We start from the raw sequence: 20967 nt of genomic DNA on the forward strand, positions 1-20967 counted from the left end.
TAACTTTTGAAACAAATATAAGCATATCATAGCTGTAAAAATACAATTTTGACAAATAAAAGCTCTACAATCATTACATAACAATGGTTTTATTTTTATCTTATAATTCCTTCATTTAGAAATAGGTACGTAAATTGTATTGGTCTTACATGATAACGTTAGTGATGTGTCGTATTGTTAACATGCGATCATTTTATTTCAGATGTGTCTAGATATGTCATGCGGGTCGTCGAGCATCCCTAGTCCCATTCCACCCCGGAGCCCGACTGCGCTGCCGCTGTGGTCGCCGCTACTGGCTCTACAAGCGTGCCGAATACGCAGATATCTCAGTGACGATTGCATGACCTACCAAAACCGACACTTGCTGCACTCCGAGAGACGCAGGTGCGGAGTGTGCCTCGCTTCATTCCCATCTACATGGCTACTCGAACGTCATGCGGCGCTTCAGCACGCTTCTCAATCGGCGTGCGAAGATAAGCCGTTCGTTTGTGAACAATGTGGACAGAGTTACAGGTATCGATCCGCCTACGTTAAGCATCGAGAACAAAACCATAGGGCGCGACTTCCCGCCGACAAGCTGTTTACATGCGACGTGTGCGGTATGCAATTCCGCTATTTGAAATCTTTCAAGAAACATCGTCTCAACCATACTCTGGAAAGACTGCACACGAAGAACACTGATCCTCCCGAAGGGATGGAACCGGTCTCTAGTACAAACGAAGTCTTAATAGGCCAATGTGGTGAAATGGATCTCTCTCTCAAAAAGAGGAACAGAGGTGAAGCGACTAGATCTCCACCCATTGAAATTATTGGCGATGCAGAACAAGACAGCACGGTGGATTCCAACGGACCAACCGATTCGATCGTAACAGTGGACGATTCGACCGACTGTAGAAATTCCAGTGCTGAGAGTGAAACTCGACGGGAGGAAGACGCCGTGCCCGGGGAAAGAAAACGGGTCCCCGTGTCATTCGCCAGCGTTAGCTCCATCGCTGACAGCTCCGAAAGCGAGTCGAGGGGTGACAGTTCCAAACATGATACTTCCAGTTCACATTCCGGAATACTCGGCTTCTTGCAAAACGACGACAAGCAAAGAGACAGAGAGAGGCGATTCGCGTGCCCATTCTGCGGGAAGTGCGTCAGGTCGAAGGAGAATCTGAAGTTGCACGTTCGGAAGCACACCGGCGAACGCCCGTTCGTGTGCTTGTTTTGCGGGCGGGCGTTCGGGGGTAAGAGCGACTTGACGCGGCACCTGCGCATCCACACGGGCGAGCGGCCCTACCACTGCGAGGCGTGCGGCAAGTGCTTCGCGCGGGCCGACTACCTGTCGAAGCATCTCACTACGCACGTTCACAATGCACGTTGATTGACCGCGCCGTCCTTTTTTAATCTTTTCATACCTCTATAGTTAACGACCGAGTCATATTATAACAGGAAATCGGAATATTTTTTAAAATGTTTTTAACCTTCATAAGAATATATCTAAGCAGGTCTAATTAGATTTTACACTGTTTTTGGTTCGGAGTTGTATTTATAGTTTAATAGATAATTTTCGATATTTATTCTATACATTATAATAAAAGGGATGATATTTATGATAATTGCTAAGAAACTAAATATTTTATATTTTTTGTTAACGTCACACTACACCATTGGAATGCAATAATATGGCTATTATTTAAAAGACATTTTCTCTCTCTTTGAAAATGTATATTTTTTTGTTTAGAAGAGTCTCACAGTCGAAATTGAAATAACATTTTATGTAAATGAGTATCTAAAGAGCAATCTTTAAATTGTGATGAATTAAATCTTGTCTTGGGGTCTAAAAGTCATGTTTTTAACAATATTTGGATTCTACGTTTATGCCATATTATATTGAATTATATGACTAGGATATAAAATTCATTCCATTGAGGGAAGGTAGTAAAAATGTAGTCGTGACGAATAGGTAAGTAGAAGAATGCAAAAGCTGTGATTCATATGATTAAGACCAGTCAACAAGTTTAAGAACATCGAAAAATGTTTAATGTAAGTAAATTAATAATAACGTTTTCATATTAATTATAATTCATTATAGAATAGAAATCTCTCTGTGCCAAAATATGTACCTCATAAAAGTAAACGATCAAGTAGATAAAATAATTACCTATTTATTGCTTAAACATGTGGTTATATTCTTTTTACAGTCAATATACAGTTAGGTTTTACGTGGCTTTCCGGTTTCTATATTTTAGCTTCGATCTTGGTTTGGTTTTATTTTTAAGTTAACGTTATGCCTAATTACACTTAAATAAGTATTTATAACACACAAATGAGACAGTCGATGATATAATCGACTACTCTTGCCACGTACCTAATGTAACAAAAAGGTGTCATATATTTCTTTCCGTGTAAAAAAATACTTGCCCGCAAACGTTAAATTAAATCTACCTATACATAATATTTTAAGGTTAAATACTTACTGCCAATATTGTGATATTCTTTATACATATGTACACTGCAAGTTGTTTCCGTGGGTTTATATTTTTATAATATCATTGGGAATTATTATTTGGCTAATGGATTTCAAACAATCATTTAAAATCTGTCAATTCATAATTAGAATTTAGGGACATTATAAATCGTTATTTTTACTGGGCTGGTGCGTCTAATCTAAAATAATGTCATGAATATTAACAGACCAATAACGGACTTCGTAATCAAAAAATTAATTTCACCAATTGGAATAAGGACTCTTAAGACAATCGCGTCACAAAATATTGGTACATTGGTATGTAACAAAGCCGACGAACCTGTAATTAATTATTTCGATGGAAAGTTTTCTTCATTAGTATTGAAGTTGACTGAAATTTACACATAATTCAAACAGGTGTCAAGTTCAACTACAAGGCTATTTAACAGGACAATGATGCTAATATTTCTTTGATATAGCATTTCATATTAAAGAGCTGTTAAACACGCAGGTTAAACGTAATCAAATCGACCATATATTTTTCTCAATGAAAGCATCACTTAATCACGCATTGTTTGCCGTTCTTCGACTTACAAGGCCAACTTAGTATAAATACTGTCAATTACATGTTTATTATTATAGAGAGAGAACTATGTTACTTATAATAGAACTTACAATATTATGCGGGCTAGTATTTTTCAAAATATTATAATTTGTGGAGAGTTCGGAAGCACCTTTACGTCAACCTCATTAAAGGCCTTGAATTAAATGATTGTTCAATAAATATGTTAGGTTAGTTTAGTTAGTACTGAAATGTTTCGATGTTATGTTGTAACATTTTGGTTTTTAATAAAGAATTGAGAACAATATTGTTAACTGAAATACCGATATCAAATTTGCCAGAGGGATATAATATTAAGTAATTAGGTAGTCGAAAATATGGTGTAAACGAAAAGCAATACTCTGAATTATTATTTTTATGATGGAAATACTCGACGGAATATTTGTGTGGACTTTGGGAATAATTAAATTTACATCGGGCAGTCAACGTTATGAGTATTTTTCGGTACATTAGTAGTAAAATTACCCCTTGAAACGATGTCATCGAACGACGAAATTAGAAACATATAAGAAATAAATTGTGTATATTCTGTAGCTATTTGTTCCATTTCATATTAAAATTATTAAAGTAAGTATTCAAAATTGATGTTGACTGTTTTTATAATTATATCAGTGGTAGTTACTTGATGTTGTGGTGTAAATTAGTGTCTTATAATATTGTCGGTCAAAAATTACTCAAAGCTGTACATCATTGGATCATTGATTGGCTTGATGAAGTGGAGGTTTAAGGTAAAATATACCTTGTAGTCATCTTAAAATTGTGCCACAGATGCAATGTGGTTTGAATAATTGCCCAGTCGTTTTTAGAGTTACCAAATGCTATGTACGTCTTCTATATGCTGTGTTTAAGATGGAATTACCACATTATTGGTAGGTAGGTATTATGGTGAACCAATATTAAACATCATAGCGGTCGCTTATTGGAGTTAGAAGGAAGATGTACGTAGTTTAATAAAGGGGTTTATTATATTGTCCTTTGAGTGGTTTTTGGCCTTTACGTAGTATTTAATCGGTGTGGTCTTCTTTATATAAATTTATTCATGTATCTACTTTACGTAACTATGATGTTTTATTTTATAATCGGATTCTAAAGAATATTGAGCACGGCAAGTTTTGTAAATAAGTGCTACCAGGTCAAATGTGATAAATTAGGATATAAGAGATGTATAATAATGGATTTATAAGTCCTTGTGTTTCACGGCGATGTGAATATCGTGACAATGAAATCGTGAAATGTGATCGACGTGCTTTTACGCAATGAAATTCCCATTCGATTAATTTCCTTGCTACGATGAAAATGGTTCGTGAAATACAGGGCATATATTTCTTTTTTAATATTATTATTATAATGTAAATTACATTGTCATTAAATCTCAATTTGATTTCATCATCTCTGATGAGGAAGTATCGTGACCACTTTTCACATTTTTATTGCTACACTGTTTACTGTAATCTATTGGGCATTATGTTTTAATTAGTAAATATCCTATTTATTCGACATTGTAATTGTAAAAGTGCGGTTTGATTTGTCACTTTGTATTTTTTTTATTGGTATAGAAATTCGCTGATTAGCAAAGGGGTCATTCTCATTGATTGTATATTTTTTTTAATGTTGCCAGTAAGAATATAGTCTTATTATGACAGTTGATGGAGTACACGCATGCGTGATAACGTTTGGAAGTAATTATTTATTAGTTTATTTCGTAAATTTTTTAAGTGTTCAATTAAATCACACGATGACATGAAAAATTTCAATAAGCGCACAGATTTTAATCACGTCTCCGTCCGGTACAGATTTTTCAATTTTGAACCCATTCAATTACTTCTTGTAGATTTTTTTAAAATTCATGCATTAGTGGACTAAAGTTTTTGCAATTACTGTTTTCACGTGTTTCGTAATTTTTGGGTAGAAATATTTGAAAAAAAGTTTTATGCGAGATATTGATTTAAAAACGACTCTCTTTAAATTCTCAGTGACAATTCTATTATCCTTGTATTGTGGAAAGTTTGATACATTTTAATTTCTGAACGACAAAATGTGTATGAGATACGAAGTGTACACTATCCTACCAGTACCACATTATATTGTAAGAATGTTTTAAAGGAAAGCAAAGGTTTTGACAATTGTTATTATTGTGATATTACTATAAGTTGAGACCGTTAATTAGAAACTGAAGTCTCCGCAAAGATAGACAACAACGATTGAATCTAGACTGATTTTCGGGTAGAGGTGTAGGCCAGAACGATCACAGGTAATAATTAATATAATTACATAATGATTGATTTATTTAAAAGCCAAAACACAGTCTCAATAGTCTTTTACATAAATCGCTAAGAGAGTTTTTTTAATTTTAAACGTAACTTATATCTACAGAAAGTTTTATATACCGATCTTAAATTATTTTTCAGATGTATTGATTTTTATACTTGTCCATATTATACAACGTGAATAGTGGTAAGTGTAGTTACGTAGATGGGTCTATTAACCGCGTGGTGCTACAATGTGTAAAGATATGTGATAGATATTGTTCTTCAGAGACATTTTATTTATCGAAGCTTCCATAGATAATTGTGACACACCTAACATAATAATGACGTCAGCAATAATTTCGTTTAGGTAAATATTGTGTGTTTAAGACTACTTTTATTTTGAAACGTGTACAATGTTCAGTGCAATGCGGTGTATGTCAATCGTTTCGTTACTTCAGAAGGTTTAGTTTAAGAAAACATTGACCGAACACTTTCGTCTGAGCAACAAAATCATATACACAGTCTGGCTTTGTAATTTTCTGTGTAATTATCGGTGTCGATATAAATTTGTATATGTAACAATGGAGACTTTGCTAGGTAGTAAATATTTATTTGGATTTAAATCCGTTTCGATGGCTCATTGTATTTATTATTTGTTAACTTGTTTTACGGCTTTATAGGAAAGGGATGTAAGTAGCCACGTTATCCAATAAAAATAATGATTATTAATATTTAAAACCATTGTACAATTTTCTTAAAAGAAAGCATATTTTCATGTGAAGTTAGTGATAATCTCTTCAGTCCTCCAAGGTACTATAAGAGTTTGTTGACAAGGTTCGTTTTAATAATCATTTTTATACGAAAGTCCACCTCGATGCTGATGAATAATTTGTAATCATATAGTTTTATGTTTGTTAGTTTTCAATTTAATTTTTATCCTTATATTTTTAACTACCTAATATATTTTTGTCTACGATTTCGTTATTAATTTTTTTCTTAGTTTCTCGCCAAAAAATGCATTTGTGTTTACAGTTTTTTTTTTATTTTATCAAATTGAGTTCTGTCGGTAATGGGTGAACTTTCACTATTTTAACCAACTTATATAAACACATTGTTACATTATATGATATATTTTTTTTACTGGTATATTTCAGATAATTATTACTGTTAACCAAATAAGCCCGTTTTATAGTTTTAACGTGAAGTTATTAACTTTTTATATAGGTATTTTAAAGATTTTTATGTTAAGTATGTGAATCCATCTATACAATGAAACAGTCCATTAATAAAATCTCTTGTCCATTGTCCAAATAACGTAGGCATAGTTTCAAATTTTGTATGTGTTTAATACACACCTAAATTAATATTGCTAATGTGTAACTTAATTTAAATATTGATGTGCAAAATTATAGTAAATGTCTTGGATCTCTAAAATTAAAAAAAAAAAGACAAAAACACTTTACGAAATTTCTAAATGTGAAATAAATGTGTGTGTTGTAGTGTTATTAGGCGTAAAATGAACTATTAAATATGGTTACTCAATAATATGAGCGACTGCTGATTTGCTCATTTTGTGCGTTTTTGTATAACCATGATCTCATTTGCGGTAACCATATTTTGTAGTGTGTTATATAAATATTTGGCACTTTAAAAAAGGCACATTTTTCTTATTATTGTAATTGAAAAATGGTTTGAAAACGTGTTGAAATGGATTTGTTGAGTACATTAATTTCATAATGAAATATATTTGTTTCATTAATTGAAGTTCTTTTATTTACTCTCTTCTCATTTATCACATAAGATTACATTTAAATACACCAAGGATATTCTGTCTAAGCATCACGAGCATTGTTTAATTAATAAATCAAAATTACAAGCCTAGGTAATAGGTTTTTGTCGAGTGCCACTAGTTCTTAAACTACCTACACTACCTGTCTGCCTTGTTTCGCCCGGGAAGACTTTGTTTCGGAAAATTTTAAAATGAAAACATTTAATGGGGGGCTCATATAACTGCCTCTGCGGCGAAACTGAACTCTGCTGCCTACGGCGTTACGTTATTCATCAACTGTATATTAAACCATATAATATTGCTTACATTATATTTACTTCCATAGTAGGTATAGTCATATAGTATTTTAAAGGATACTAGCTGACCCGGCAAACGCTGTTCTGCCTTACTCTTATCATTTAGGGGGATGAAAAATAGATTTTGGCCGATTCTCATAGATACCGGATAAGCACAAAAAATTTCAAATCAAAATCGGTCAAGCCGATTCGGAGGAGTATGGCAACGAAAACTGTGACACGAGAATTTTATATATTAGATTGAAATAATATCCAGATATTTATTTAACAAAAAATATTGATAAATTCAGTTTGCATTTGAGTCTAGGTATTGAGTAATCCTTTTAAGACTAGCTAACTAATATACCTTAAATATAATTTAAAACAGCAGTGGTGGTTCAGTGGTGAGGAACTTCAAAATCGATAAGTCGGGGTTCGAGACCGGGCGAGCGTACAGCAAAATAATTTGATTTTTCAATTTATCTGCGCATGTAGATAACATCACCACTGCTTAAAACGGTGAAGGAAAACATCGTGAGGAAACCGCCATGTCCGAGAATCAAAAGTTCGACGACATGTGACATCTGCCAACCCGCACTTGGCCAGCGTGGTGGATTATGGTCTGAACCCTCATAGGAGGCCTGTCTCCCAGCAGTGGGAACATATATGGGCTGATGATGATGATGAACTAATATACCTAATATTACTATATTTATGGAGTGCCGGTCTTCTGCGGGGTTGTGGTTCTTCCCCGGTGCGAGTTGACCCAATTCGTGCCGAAGCGTGCTCGAATATCACATAGGAAAGCGAGATATAATCAAAGAACCCTTTTTGGACGCTATTTTCAATTTCATACCGCATAGCGCCGCGAGCAGAAAAAATACGCAATGGCAAAGTAGAAATTTAGAAAGTGCTTAAGCACGTAATTTTTAATGATCTGTAATTTGTAATTTTTAATGAAAAAAAGCTTGATCACGATCACGATCTCATCTACTGATAAGCGAAGATGTAGTTTAAGATGGAGCGTGCTAGAAGAAACCTGTTCGCTCTACCAGATACTGAGACTGAGTGATGTGGAATTGTTAGAATATTGGGACTAATTTTATAGGGCAACCAGCCCTATATATAAATTATTTATGAAAGGCAAGACATAGTCCTTCGTGTACTAACATACATACTATAATTGTTGTTTTATATTATCAGCTGTTGTTTAACTTAATAAGTCGATAGTATGGGGAGAGGCAAGCGAAAAATATATTGAAAATTTTAAATTAACAAACTGTTACTTGCTCCCATCGATAGAAAAAGTACTATATGTAAAAATTTAAGACTTTTACGGACTATAAACATTAGCAATAAAATTATGTTAACATCAGCAAATTCTAGAGTAAATAAGGTTCGACGAGATAAGAATTGAAGTAGATATAGGAGATGCCCACTTTGTAATCGTGAAGGACAGTATAATATTACCTACTCTTCAGTGTAGATAATGGATTAAATCCTCAAAGGACTTCTGTCTCAGCAACTTAAATAAAAATGAGCCGATTATGATGAATAATGGTGAACTCTAAATATGATTTTAAAGGTTAGGTATTAAGGCATATACTCATACAATAAAATGATCAAATAAAGTAATAACGAGGGTCTGAAAATTGATTTTCATATTATGTAAAACATGTCGATTTATATGTTTTTATTCGTTATAGTATGAGAGTAAAGAGTTTTTAGTCTTATTTTACTCTACCTAATGATAAATAATAACAACCCAAATATTATTGAAACATATAAGTATATTTAAATAATAATAAAATCAGTAAACCTACATTTTTTATATGAAGGGATACTATGTAGAAAATATATTTTTTGTTATTTCGTTTATGTATACTATACATTACCGTTTTTGATCGTACACGTATCCTGTAAGGTATTGTACTCAGTAATGTATGCTAAACTATGATTTTTTCCTTTAAGCGAGGGCCGTGTGAGGAAGGGGTCATTGCAATGGGTGCCCGGGCACGCTACCTGTAGGGAGGAGTGATCATCTACGTATTGTGATACCAGTGAAAAGAAAATTGCCGATTTATGTGGGAAACCTGTATGAAAACTTTTTTCTAAGATGATTTTTTATCTAGCTTGTTGAAGACCTCGTTGATCCTCATGGAGATTTAAACTCATTCTAGAATCCAAAGATACGTTGACCGTCTTGTTTCGGTATATTTATAGATAACCAAGAAAATAACTGAAAATCTTATGTATTCATACCAGTGTTTGGCGTAAAGATTGTTTTAATTTACATAATATTTTGTTTTAATTTAAATATTTAAATTTATTTTAGGTTCTGATATGAGTTAAATTTCCAAAATCCTCGTGGTTCGGATAGACTTAGATTTTCTATAATAATATGTTTTCGATATCAGACACAGCCATAAACCAAGCATTCATAAAAAAGGATTCAATTTTTAAATGATTTGTTGGTAAAATAAGATATCAACTGGCAATTCCAGTGGAAGCCGTCCGCTAAATTCCCTTAGTATGCTCAGAGACATAGCTCGATCACATCGTGTCGGTTGTCCTGGGTTGTACTAGTTCACATAATATTCTTCAAACGCGAGTGTTGCAAGTGAATTACGATTGAAGTTTACCCCACATTTAAGGTCATCTTGCAGTTTACTACCTGTTTTTATATATTTCGCACGGTAAGTATATTTTGTTGTATATATTTTTATATAGTTAAATATACGTTTATTTGAAATTGTTTGTGTAGTAAACAAATGTTAATGAACCGTATATTATGTTTTTAAATTATAAACTTTTGATGGCTTTGCGCTATGAAATATAAAATAGTTATTATAAGCAGATTGTATTATAAAAATATAAATAAAGCTTGGTTTGCTCTGAAATAGCATTATTATACTTATATTGTTTAAAATGTGGATCGAATTAATTTATGGTGATATTCAAACAATTTACATCATAGAACACGTAAAAAAAATAATAAAAACAAACTCAAAAGCAATCAGTTACCTCGATTGCGTCCGATAAAAGTCATTCACTCGACACAAAATGTTATAAACAACTAGAAATAGTCATATTTTGTTTTCCAACGGCAATTGATATATCCTGCACAGTCGAGAGCTGCTATGGGGCGGCGGAAGCGTCGGATTCATTCAAATAATTCAATTAAATCTCGCAGTGAGCAGAGGGCAACCAGTTTCACAGCTGCAAATCAGAATAGGGACGTGATCTGTCATCGATACGAATGTTTTAAATGTGTATTTTGCTCGAAATAAAAATTACTAATTAGACTTTAGTATACAAGGAGACGTAAGTAATTTTTGCATTGAGATTCTAATGAGATATATACCATAGGTGTCTAGACTGTCAAATTGACATTTCACGCATATGATATCGGTCCGCCATATTTTATAATAACTTTAAGGCTACCCTTAGGTATACAAAATTGACAAATAAAGTAACTCTTGAGTGTTTATCGGTATAAACGTTTCAACTGAAATCCGTTAATATTCAGAGTACTATACTCCTTTCATATTCTGCTCGATATTTCATTGTGTGCGGATAAAATTATTGCATTTACTTTTTTTTTTATGTCACAGCGGGCAACTGAACTGGTGGTTCGCCTGATGGTAAATGATCACCACCGCCCATGAACATTCGTAGAAGCTCAGACCTCTGAGAATGCGCTGCCCGCTTTTAAGGAATAAGGGATACGGAAATGATTGACGAATGGGAAAAAGGAATGGACTGGGAAGGGCTAGAAGAAGGAAATAGGCCATTGCATTTACTTGTAGATATTAAATATTTATCTATTGTTTCAAATAACAAAAATTTATAAATTGTCCTTAATTATACCAAAATAACAGCAAAAATTTAGAGCTCTTGACCAATTGTCCCAATATTAAAAGTACAATTTTTCAATTGAAACTGGTATAGAGGGCACTAATAAGAGAAAAATATTTGAATAACTAACTTATATACAATACTTGTAGTGTAATTCTACTTCATTTCTAATAAATGTATTCACGATTTTGAAAAAAAAAAATAATGCCATTTTATCGAAGTCAGTACAACCCTAGTCATTATGCAACTAATGACACTCCAATTCAAAGCGTCGCTCGAATAATTTTTTGATGTTAAACGATATTTCCTTAACGCCCTGTACATGTAACGCTAATATTTTTTACCATTTTTTTACCATTACCATTTTCAATTTTGTAACATTATGTCAGTCTCTTTCCCTATCCTACCTTTCCATCCATGTCAAATTCCATTTACGGTAGTCGTATAGCGTCATGAATGCTTAATAGTTTCGTATTTGAGCTGTCAGTGTTACGTGATATATTGATGGCGATATATGTGTATATATGCTTGTATCATTGAATACTGAAAATATACCATTTGGTAACCTCTTTTCATGGGGACTTACCCGTCAGTCATGTAAACCTTATATGTACATAATTAAATATATGTTTCTTTATTAAGTATATGAAACATATAAGCTGTACAACGCAGTCATTGGCAGGCAGTAGCTGGTGTCCCACAATACATTAAAACAGTCAGATGACCCTGGTAAACATTCCAATAGGAATTACTTTTTAATTGTTATGTGCATCAAAAGATAAACTACAATAAACAGACAAAGTAGTCCAAATATTATAAAACAAAACTACGCCTAGTAATACCATATTAGTATGACTAAAATTGAATAGCAATTATATCATTATGTCAAGCATGAATATTTGTTTACAACCAGACTTCGATCATATTACACCTGCAAGTCTTCCTGTGAATAAATAATAAATTGCATGTCGGACATTGTCATAAAACTGACGAGAATCCTTCTTATTTCTTGATATATCGTAGGAGTAGTAATTCGCTTAGATGCAGTGGGACCTCGGAACGAATGGAATGCATTTACTGTTAATGGCACTTACGGGTTAATATAAATTGTTATGGAGACTTCTACATGTTTAGAAAACTAGCCGATCATTTAGTTATTCTAAATAGTTATAGTAATCTAAATAATAGTTTGTCTACTCTCTACATTTGTCTTACTTTCGTCATTTTGCGTGTTTTTAGGAACCATATAAGATTACGAAACCAAAGTAAACAACTTATTTATACATTTAAATTAAAGCATTGTGACATTTTGTAGTGCGTTACTAATTACTAAGGCAACACTTATACTATTATGACATAACAAAAGGTGAGGCGTTTCGCTTGAGCGCCATTTACGGGATTTCATTTTTGCCTTATTTTCATTTTGTTGTACCGGAAAGTACATAATAGGATAAATAAATAATTGTAGACATATTGCTATATTAATGAAAACCAGTTCATCCGTTTGGAAGCTCTAATCCCACAGACAGACACTCGCACAAACACGCTAATGTATTACAACCCGTCGTTTTTATGTCGGGGGTAAAAAAATAACTGATAATAAAAATGAGGGTATAATTCTCGCTCGCGGCATGTTGACATAATTGTTATGTTGTTACATTATAACACCTAAATCGTTTTGGCTTTTCATCACATGTATTATACACACTCGATAAAGCCCTAGGGTTCGTAAAAACTCATAAATCATTCCTTATTCCCCTCTGAGGACAGTCACAACCCCTCAACCGTGGACTGAATATTTATTTACAACTTGGCTTTAGTCGACTATCACGTTAAATACGTGTCAAACGCTTTTGCTAATGAATCATTGTTATTATCACTGTATAAAGAGAAGGCATACAGAAATATAACGCGTTTGATCTCGTAGTAAAATCTAAAAACGTCTAGACGGTTGTCACAATTCGTTAGCAATCAGAGAATAATAATATAGTAATCATAAAAACCCGGCTCCTCGATAATTTGATGATGATTTACCATCACTTTTAATCATAATATATATTAAACATTAAAAGTGCGCGGCAGCCCCTAAGTAGTGTCCCGAGTCTCAAACAACATGGCGTATGTAGCTCGGGCTTGTTCCTTTCTCGCTTTATCCCTTGAATTTATGAATATTAAATGTTCTTGGCAAATACCCATATTTTTTATCTAAATAAGGCAAATTCACTGAATTGATGTTTGATCGTTCAATTCAAATTTTACTTGTTGACTTTTGGCAAGTCTGCACGTATTTATGTGGTTCCCATTGCGCTAATAATTCAATTTACAAATACCTGTTGTTTTTATACAGAGAAAAAACATTCTCAGTATATTATGAACAGTAAACTATTCATTTCGTGCCCTTCATACTGCAACGATAATAAACCATATAGGCATTACCAATCTTTTCTCCTCAGTCTTTAGCCGCATAAACACATAGCATTTCCCTTATATTATTGAATAAAGTTTTGGTATTCACCATATACACGAATAAAAACTTTTATTAAATAGATTTTCAATGTCAGAATCAACTACGCCATTACAATTTAACCCTAGACTTCTAATTTCCAGTAAATTATACTTGAATACTCTTAAGATTTTAGATAATTTTCGAAAGACGTCAAGGGTTTTAAGTTTGATCGTGATAGTTCATAATGAGCCGCATCGAGGAAGACAATATCGAAGATATAAAATGCGGTTATTAATACAAACATGCAGTTTTATTGTGTTCTATCACTAATTATAACTTTTGTCTAATATAGGAGTATAACTAATAAACTAACGAGAAGACAGATGTGTTTCTTTATTTGTACGAAATACCTTACAAAAGAAATGAATCTGTTTTGAAACGTCACCGTAGCTACTACATCAATTTGATGATGAGTTTTTTTTTACGTAATACAAGTCAACCGGGGCGGCTAGTAAAGTATATTTATAGAAAAGCTTAACAAACTATTTATTCGGGGACTTAATTTCCTGCCTTTGGTTAAAGGTCAGTGAATAATATTCGTATATAATACATATAACTTCAAAGCAATCTAATTTTGAAGCTTTTGAAGCAATAAGTTGGAGATATTGAGTAACTTGGTTAATAAAAGCAATCTAAATTTGCACCCACATGCTTTTATAAGTTGAGTTTCGACAAACTCAGTAGACCTAAATACCTATTAGTAGAGTAGGTCACAGCGAAAATAGGTGCGTTTATGTAACATCCAAATTTCAGATGTGTGGGTGAGATTCAAAACATTCGACTAATGTATATTGTTATTATATTATATTAGTTCTATTGAAAATCAATTAATGCGTGATTTGTGAAACTGTTGAAACATTATGTATTATACTATCTGCACCCCGCGGTTTCACCCGCGTTAGTCCGTATCCCGTAGGAAGATCGGGATAAAAAGTTGCCTATATATTATTCCAATTGTCCAGCTGTCTGTACGAAATTTCATTGCAATCGGTTCAATAGTTTTTGCGTGAAAGAGCAACTAACACACATACATCCTTACAAACTTTCGCATTTATAATATTAGTAGTTGTTGGCGAGCCAACAAATAGTTAACTTTTTTCAAACATAGTTGACGAGTAGTAAGTATATAAAGTTTATGCTAAAATATAACATTTAATTTTTTACTATCCTTATATATTTAATATCATTATACTACTATTTTCTTTAATTTTGCATAATATAGAATTATAAAGAAATATATAAATTATGATGAAAATATTGAACCGTATCATTTGCGTCGAATTTTGAAGTTGAAATGTCGTGACCTGAAAATCATGAGCAAGTCGGCTCGTCTGCATAATTAATATTACTAAGGTCAAAGTTTAGATGGTTAAAAAGGTACAATCGTTTTATACATTTCATTTTTGGGACCCACAATAATATAAAGTCAGACAAAAAATGAATTATTTCTAACTGCTGCTTTTACTTAATATAAACTATATTAGATAAGAGCACGTGGCTTTCCTGGCATGCTGAGGCATATTTGGCTTAAATTGATTTTTATTCCATTATTTTTTATCCTGGGATTAGCGCACGTGACAGAACGTTCGCAGCGATTCTGCCTCAGACTCTAATATTTTCTAATCGATATCCGACCCGACCTCCCTCATTTACCTAATAATGTAACTAGATTTTACAATTTAATCGTTAACCTAACCTAATCACTGACTATACTGATAAGCGATTAATATTTTTACTCGTCTTCCCTTAACTTCTTCAGCAGTATTGGTTTTGTTTCTCTTGTAATTAACTTCATTAATTAACTGTACATTTGTATAAGTAACTTGCTACAGCCTGCGACTTCGTAGTCGCAAAAACTTACTGACGCAGAAGTTTTCATTCAATAACAATTAGGTATTGTATATAAGGGTAATTTTTTAAATAAAATATCTAATGTATCACAGACGAAATCGCGCTACCCCCTGGAAGATAAACTAAACGCGAAACAAAATCAAATCGATTGTTTTATCTGTATCCACTATCGAATTTACGAGCTTGACAATGTCTTAAGTAATCTAAAAAGCTAAAAGTATATTAGAGTAAGGGCAAGTGACATTATTGCGTGACTGAGCACCACCACTCATTCGAAGCTACACTGTTTCCACTAGCGCAAGTCAAGTTTTGCAAACAAAGTCGGTCGAACAAACGTGGTGGCAACAACGCCGAGGTCATCTTGATTTTTCTAGAAATAAAAAGCACTTATTATAAACACATAACTTTGCTTTATTGTTTTATGAGTTGTTATTAACGTAGCGAATGTTTTGCATTTTCGTTCGTGTGGATCGCAATCAGCTTCTATCGTCTAATTAAACGTGTGCTTTAAATAAAAATAGGGTTATTAGGTTTATAGGCTGAAACTAAGGAAAAATAATACACCGTTAATGTTTTACAGTTGTCACTAAGGCCTTTGATGTATGTTTATTGCAAAATGGTCGTTTCTTATAGTTTAATAAGGTACAAATAAATGCGATAAATAAGTCTTTAAAGCTTTTGCGAACAAAATTTCCACAATTTTAATAACATTTCGCTATTAACTACTTTGCTCTATATCACTACCAATATGTAGCTAACCTTTATTCTGATCAATTTCCTAAACAATTTCTTTGTCGTCTTAACGGTTGCTTTTATCGTACCGTTTAATGAAGTGGATACATTTTCTAACCCTCGGAGGCTATATAGGTCTATTTTAACTGTAATCTGTACTGATTTAGTCCTTCGACCTGACGTTGTAATTAAGGTTATAACGTCTTGAACTTTCTATGCCATCAAAGCAGATGACATCGTCTATTATTGTCACTTCAATTGCAAACTTTTATCATAAAAATCAATGATCAAAGATAGATATAATGTAATAAATTCTGACGGTCATACCTTGCATAATATACCAAGAAAAAAAAATTAAATTGAAAATAGCATATTAAATTGAAAATAGATTAGGCTTCATTATGTAAAAATCTACATGAACAACTTTTCTTGATTAATTCATTCTTGCCTATTTTATCGCATGCAAAATTTCAAAAAGCGTCATACGTTTGTGGTGACATCATCTTGAAACACAAGATATTACTGCTATAAACGTAATTTTTTGTTCACATCAGCTTTGCCACTCGCTTTTACTCGCGCACGAACCCACGGCCAAAAGCAAGTATTTCTATAGATCATGTGTTATTTTGGTACATCATTACCAAGTATCAAATCCTCACAAATTTTCGTAGTTATGATATTATAGTAGAATAAGATAGGATTATCGAAAGTGAAAATTCGTCTGGAACTAATATCTAAATCACATCAGTTTCATATTACTCTTTTATAATGATGAGACCATTATTGTTCCTAGTTTTATAGCACATAGTCTTGCTAAGCTTTTACACGACATGACCCATTATATATCGACCTTGTTTCTATTTCGAGCCGGTACAAAAATAAATAAAGGACATAATATTTGAATCAGCTACAGGAATAAATAAGGACGTATTTTAAGTCAGCTTATTATACATTATCTATATGCAAATAGGTTGTTTCAACGGCATACATGCCTTTGTGCCCCAGAACCTGGCCTGAAAATTTAATTTTTAGTTTCAAACTACAAGATCTATAGAATAATTTAGTAGCGTTCGAGTTTATGACGTCATGTCCTCGCTTCTACGTCTAGAAAAGCTTACAATTTTAATTCACGATATTAACAGAGTTGGGAACTTTGTGGTGTAAATTCCATAATTTTATTGGAGGCAAATTACAGAACAAATAATTACAAACAGCATATAAACTTCAATTAATTTTGTTTAGGGACTTGGGGAGGAACACTTGGAACTCTTGTAGGTTGTTAAGGAGCTGGTAAGTCATTAGATGTGTGGTTAAATAATTTATTTAATGTCTGCATTAGATGATTACTAAGTCATTATTTAGGTTCTGATGTTGTTTGTCAGTGACGGTTTGAATTTTAAGGAAGATTGGATATATTGAATATAGAAGATGTAATTAAATAATTATTACTTACTATGATTTTGTCTGTGATGAGAATTATTTATCAATGTGTAAATGAATAATTAAACTTATTTATCAGCGTAAATGTTAAAATATATATTTTTTTCTTTTGTATACATTACATTATTGGGCCACGTTTTTAGATGATAAATTGCAAATTTGAAAGAAAGAGAGGACCAAAAAAAAAAAATTATTTGGTCATTACATAATTTGTGTATAAAATAAAAGTAGAAATTGAACTCCCATTTCTCCTGGTCACACTTAACTTTAATTCCCTTCATAAATTTTGATATATTCCTAATTCTTCGTACAAAGTCCTTAAAATGTTAGAAAAACTCGCGCAAAAAATAAAGGACATATTTTTACAAAAAACATAAACCGTCTTCAAATTGACCAAATTTGACCTTATTTAAATAGGACCACGGTGACCAGCTTTTAAATAAAAAAAGAATCGCAGATATTAGACCACAGAGCAAAAAACTATGAGATAACAAACACAAAAAGCTGTCGAATTTACAACCTTCTCCTGTTTTTGAAGTCGATTGAAAACACAAGAAAAGTTAACGGCTATTTAAATTTCACGCGTTTGACAGTTTTCACGAAGACGAGAGAGCTTCTTTCGGGTCAGGTAGTCAATATTAATTATTATGAAGCCTCAAAGCAAGTAAGGCCCTCACTTAAAAAAATAGCGTGACATTTAAGAAATTAAATTAATATTTCGTCTTTTTTCATTATTTATCGTGATATTTGATTTACGAAGAAAGAATAGAAGGGAGTCTTTGGAGTCAGTCTTTGTTTAAATATTGATTATTATTAACACACAATTATAATACGAAACAACCGATTGTTGTTCGATGTAACTTTCTAGCACTAACAGTTTACTAAAGGTCCGCTTGAAATAGCTTGTTTTATTTGTACCAGGATGCTATTCAATCGTATGGCCTGACGAAAAGCGAAAACCGAGATTCACGATGGAGCATGCCAACCTAGGAAATGTCTATTGACAAATTACTTTCCAAATAAGATGGTTGCCATTTGGCGAATCATCTTCAGAAGGATTTAGTCTATTATTTACATAATGCCTTCCTGGCTCAGATCACTTTACAAGAAATGAATATTTATAGTCGATTTCACCGTGGTTGTTCTATTAAAAACATGTGCTAAGGGCATTCAATCTACTTAAAGGGAATCTAATCAATACTTGGGTAAAAATAGAGTAAAGCTTGGACCAGGGAGGTTACTGCGCCTGTCATTGTGATATAATACTTAGAAATAGAATTAGAAAATAGCACATTTAGCGTTTTAAAGAAGCAGAAAAGTAAGCCAGATTTATGTATAATTATATATGTTAAAATGAACTTAGTTTCAGAAATCACCTATTAAAAGAGAATCTTTACTGATTGATTTAGGGGGAGTCCAGGAAAAATAGCAGTATTTCTTAGGATGATGAGAAGTTATGTGGATTTGTTATCTTCTATTCTTTGTTTTTTAATCCAGTAAGAGGATCCAGTGAAAGCAATCCTTTTCTTACTAAAAGAGAATCCTTTTTTTAAATATGCAAAATAATTGTCACGTCACCTTGGCTCTCGTAAGGCCTCGTATCAGATCAAATTGAATGTGGGAGTCGAGCACGTATCGATACGAATTGGGCCTCGCACCGGGTAATGTACCCCCACTGAAGATCGGCGTGAAAGAGTAATATGCGAGTGTTACTGTGTTTCCTTACCATTTCCATTCGTTTCCTTTACTCCCGTCGTCAATTTTTTTTTTCAATTCCATTTTAAGTCTTCAAAGGACCTCACGCTTCTGCAATTGTTTATAGGCAGTGGTAACATTTACCATCAGGCGATCCACCAGCTCCCTTGTCATCGTCAACACAAAAAAATATATCGTATAATCGTATTTTTATTAAATGAATCTTAGTTATACAATACGTTCGCATGAAGACTGGGGGTTCTTAATACAGTCTTTAACAGGAATACAAAAGAAAAACTCATTCTTTTAAGAAACAAGTGGGCTAATCATCTACTTACCCGTAAACAATTGAGACATTTACGTGATTTAGTAACAGAAATGAGGTTCAATTGTGTAATCTCTCTTAATTGTGCCTATATTTACTATGTATTAAGGTTAACACCAGGATTGGTTGGTTGATGGCACATATTTTTCAAGAAGATTTCAATTCTGTAGATGGTTATTAATGGATGCAGGATTAAACAAAAACCATATTATTATTTTGTATTGCATGGAAAACTAATTGGAAATACTCCAATGATTTGATATTACTGTTATAAATGTATTAAACTAGATCAGTGTTTCCCGTTAACTACGATGTTCTGCATAAGCTGAAAGAATTTAAAGCGAACTTTCCAGTATTTTCCTTTGTATACAAAGAATAATAAACTAACATCACAAACTGTTTTCCGCGAAATACCGCTCCTTGTTACGATCGATACACTCCAGACTACGACTTAGAAGCCTCGTCGTATAAATCGTTTAGGATTTCGAGACGCATGAATTCGTCTTATGGGACCTTTGAGTCACTCGCTGCTGCGAGCTTATGTCAAGGAAACGTGACACACGAGGCTAGTTTTTAGAGTTGGGTGAGGAAACCATGGGTAGTTGAATTATGGGAAATACAATTGCTTTTTAACCGACTTTAAAAATAGGAGGCGGCTCTGAATTCGTATTATCGTATATTGTATTTATTTTGATTTGTTACTGCAGAACTTTTGAATGACAACCGATTTAAATGTTTCCGTTTAAGTTTGGTCTAGTTCCTACAAATTCTTTAGTTTTTTGTTAAAAAAAATTATTTTAAGGATCGCCTGTCTAACTGTTTTTAAACTTTTGTTTTCATATTATATATTAAAAGATGCCGAGATGGACCCAATTAGATAAGGTTTTAGTTTGTACAGTGATTTGGGTAGGTATTATCCTCTATATTAGATTTGTTTGATTTTTTTTTTACGATATTCCATTTAATATCATTAAGATATCTTATTTTATATTCCATTACAATTAAACTTTTTTTGCAGTTTTTTTATATGATAACAATTCATATATTTTTTTACGAAAACCGACCTTCAAACCAAATTTCATTTGTCATTAGTAAACCATATTATACTCCATTTAATTATTTCTACATTAAATTAAGTGCTAATATACGCATCTAACAAAGTTTGACCACATT

The 20967-nt window shown here is 32.8% G+C and overlaps 2 protein-coding genes across 3 annotated transcripts in view; both read left to right on the forward strand.

Moving 5' to 3' along the window:
- LOC119838293 overlaps positions 1–7082 on the forward strand; it is a 43943-nt gene extending 36861 nt beyond the window's left edge. The window contains exon 15 of the mRNA XM_038364160.1: positions 203–7082. Within this exon, the coding sequence (XP_038220088.1) occupies positions 203–1366 (1164 nt within the window). The 3' untranslated portion in view covers positions 1367–7082. The remainder of the gene's footprint in view (positions 1–202) is intronic.
- Positions 7083–9922: 2840 nt separating this feature from the next.
- The window catches only part of LOC119838415 (acetylcholinesterase-like), a 38143-nt gene continuing 27098 nt past the window's right edge, over positions 9923–20967 (forward strand). For both annotated transcript variants that reach the window (XM_038364356.1, XM_038364355.1), the window contains exon 1: positions 9923–10083. The gene's annotated coding sequence lies outside the window, so the exon portion shown is untranslated. The remainder of the gene's footprint in view (positions 10084–20967) is intronic.

The sequence above is a fragment of the Zerene cesonia genome, unplaced genomic scaffold (assembly GCF_012273895.1).
Source record: "Zerene cesonia ecotype Mississippi unplaced genomic scaffold, Zerene_cesonia_1.1 Zces_u002, whole genome shotgun sequence".
Taxonomy (NCBI): domain Eukaryota; kingdom Metazoa; phylum Arthropoda; class Insecta; order Lepidoptera; family Pieridae; genus Zerene; species Zerene cesonia.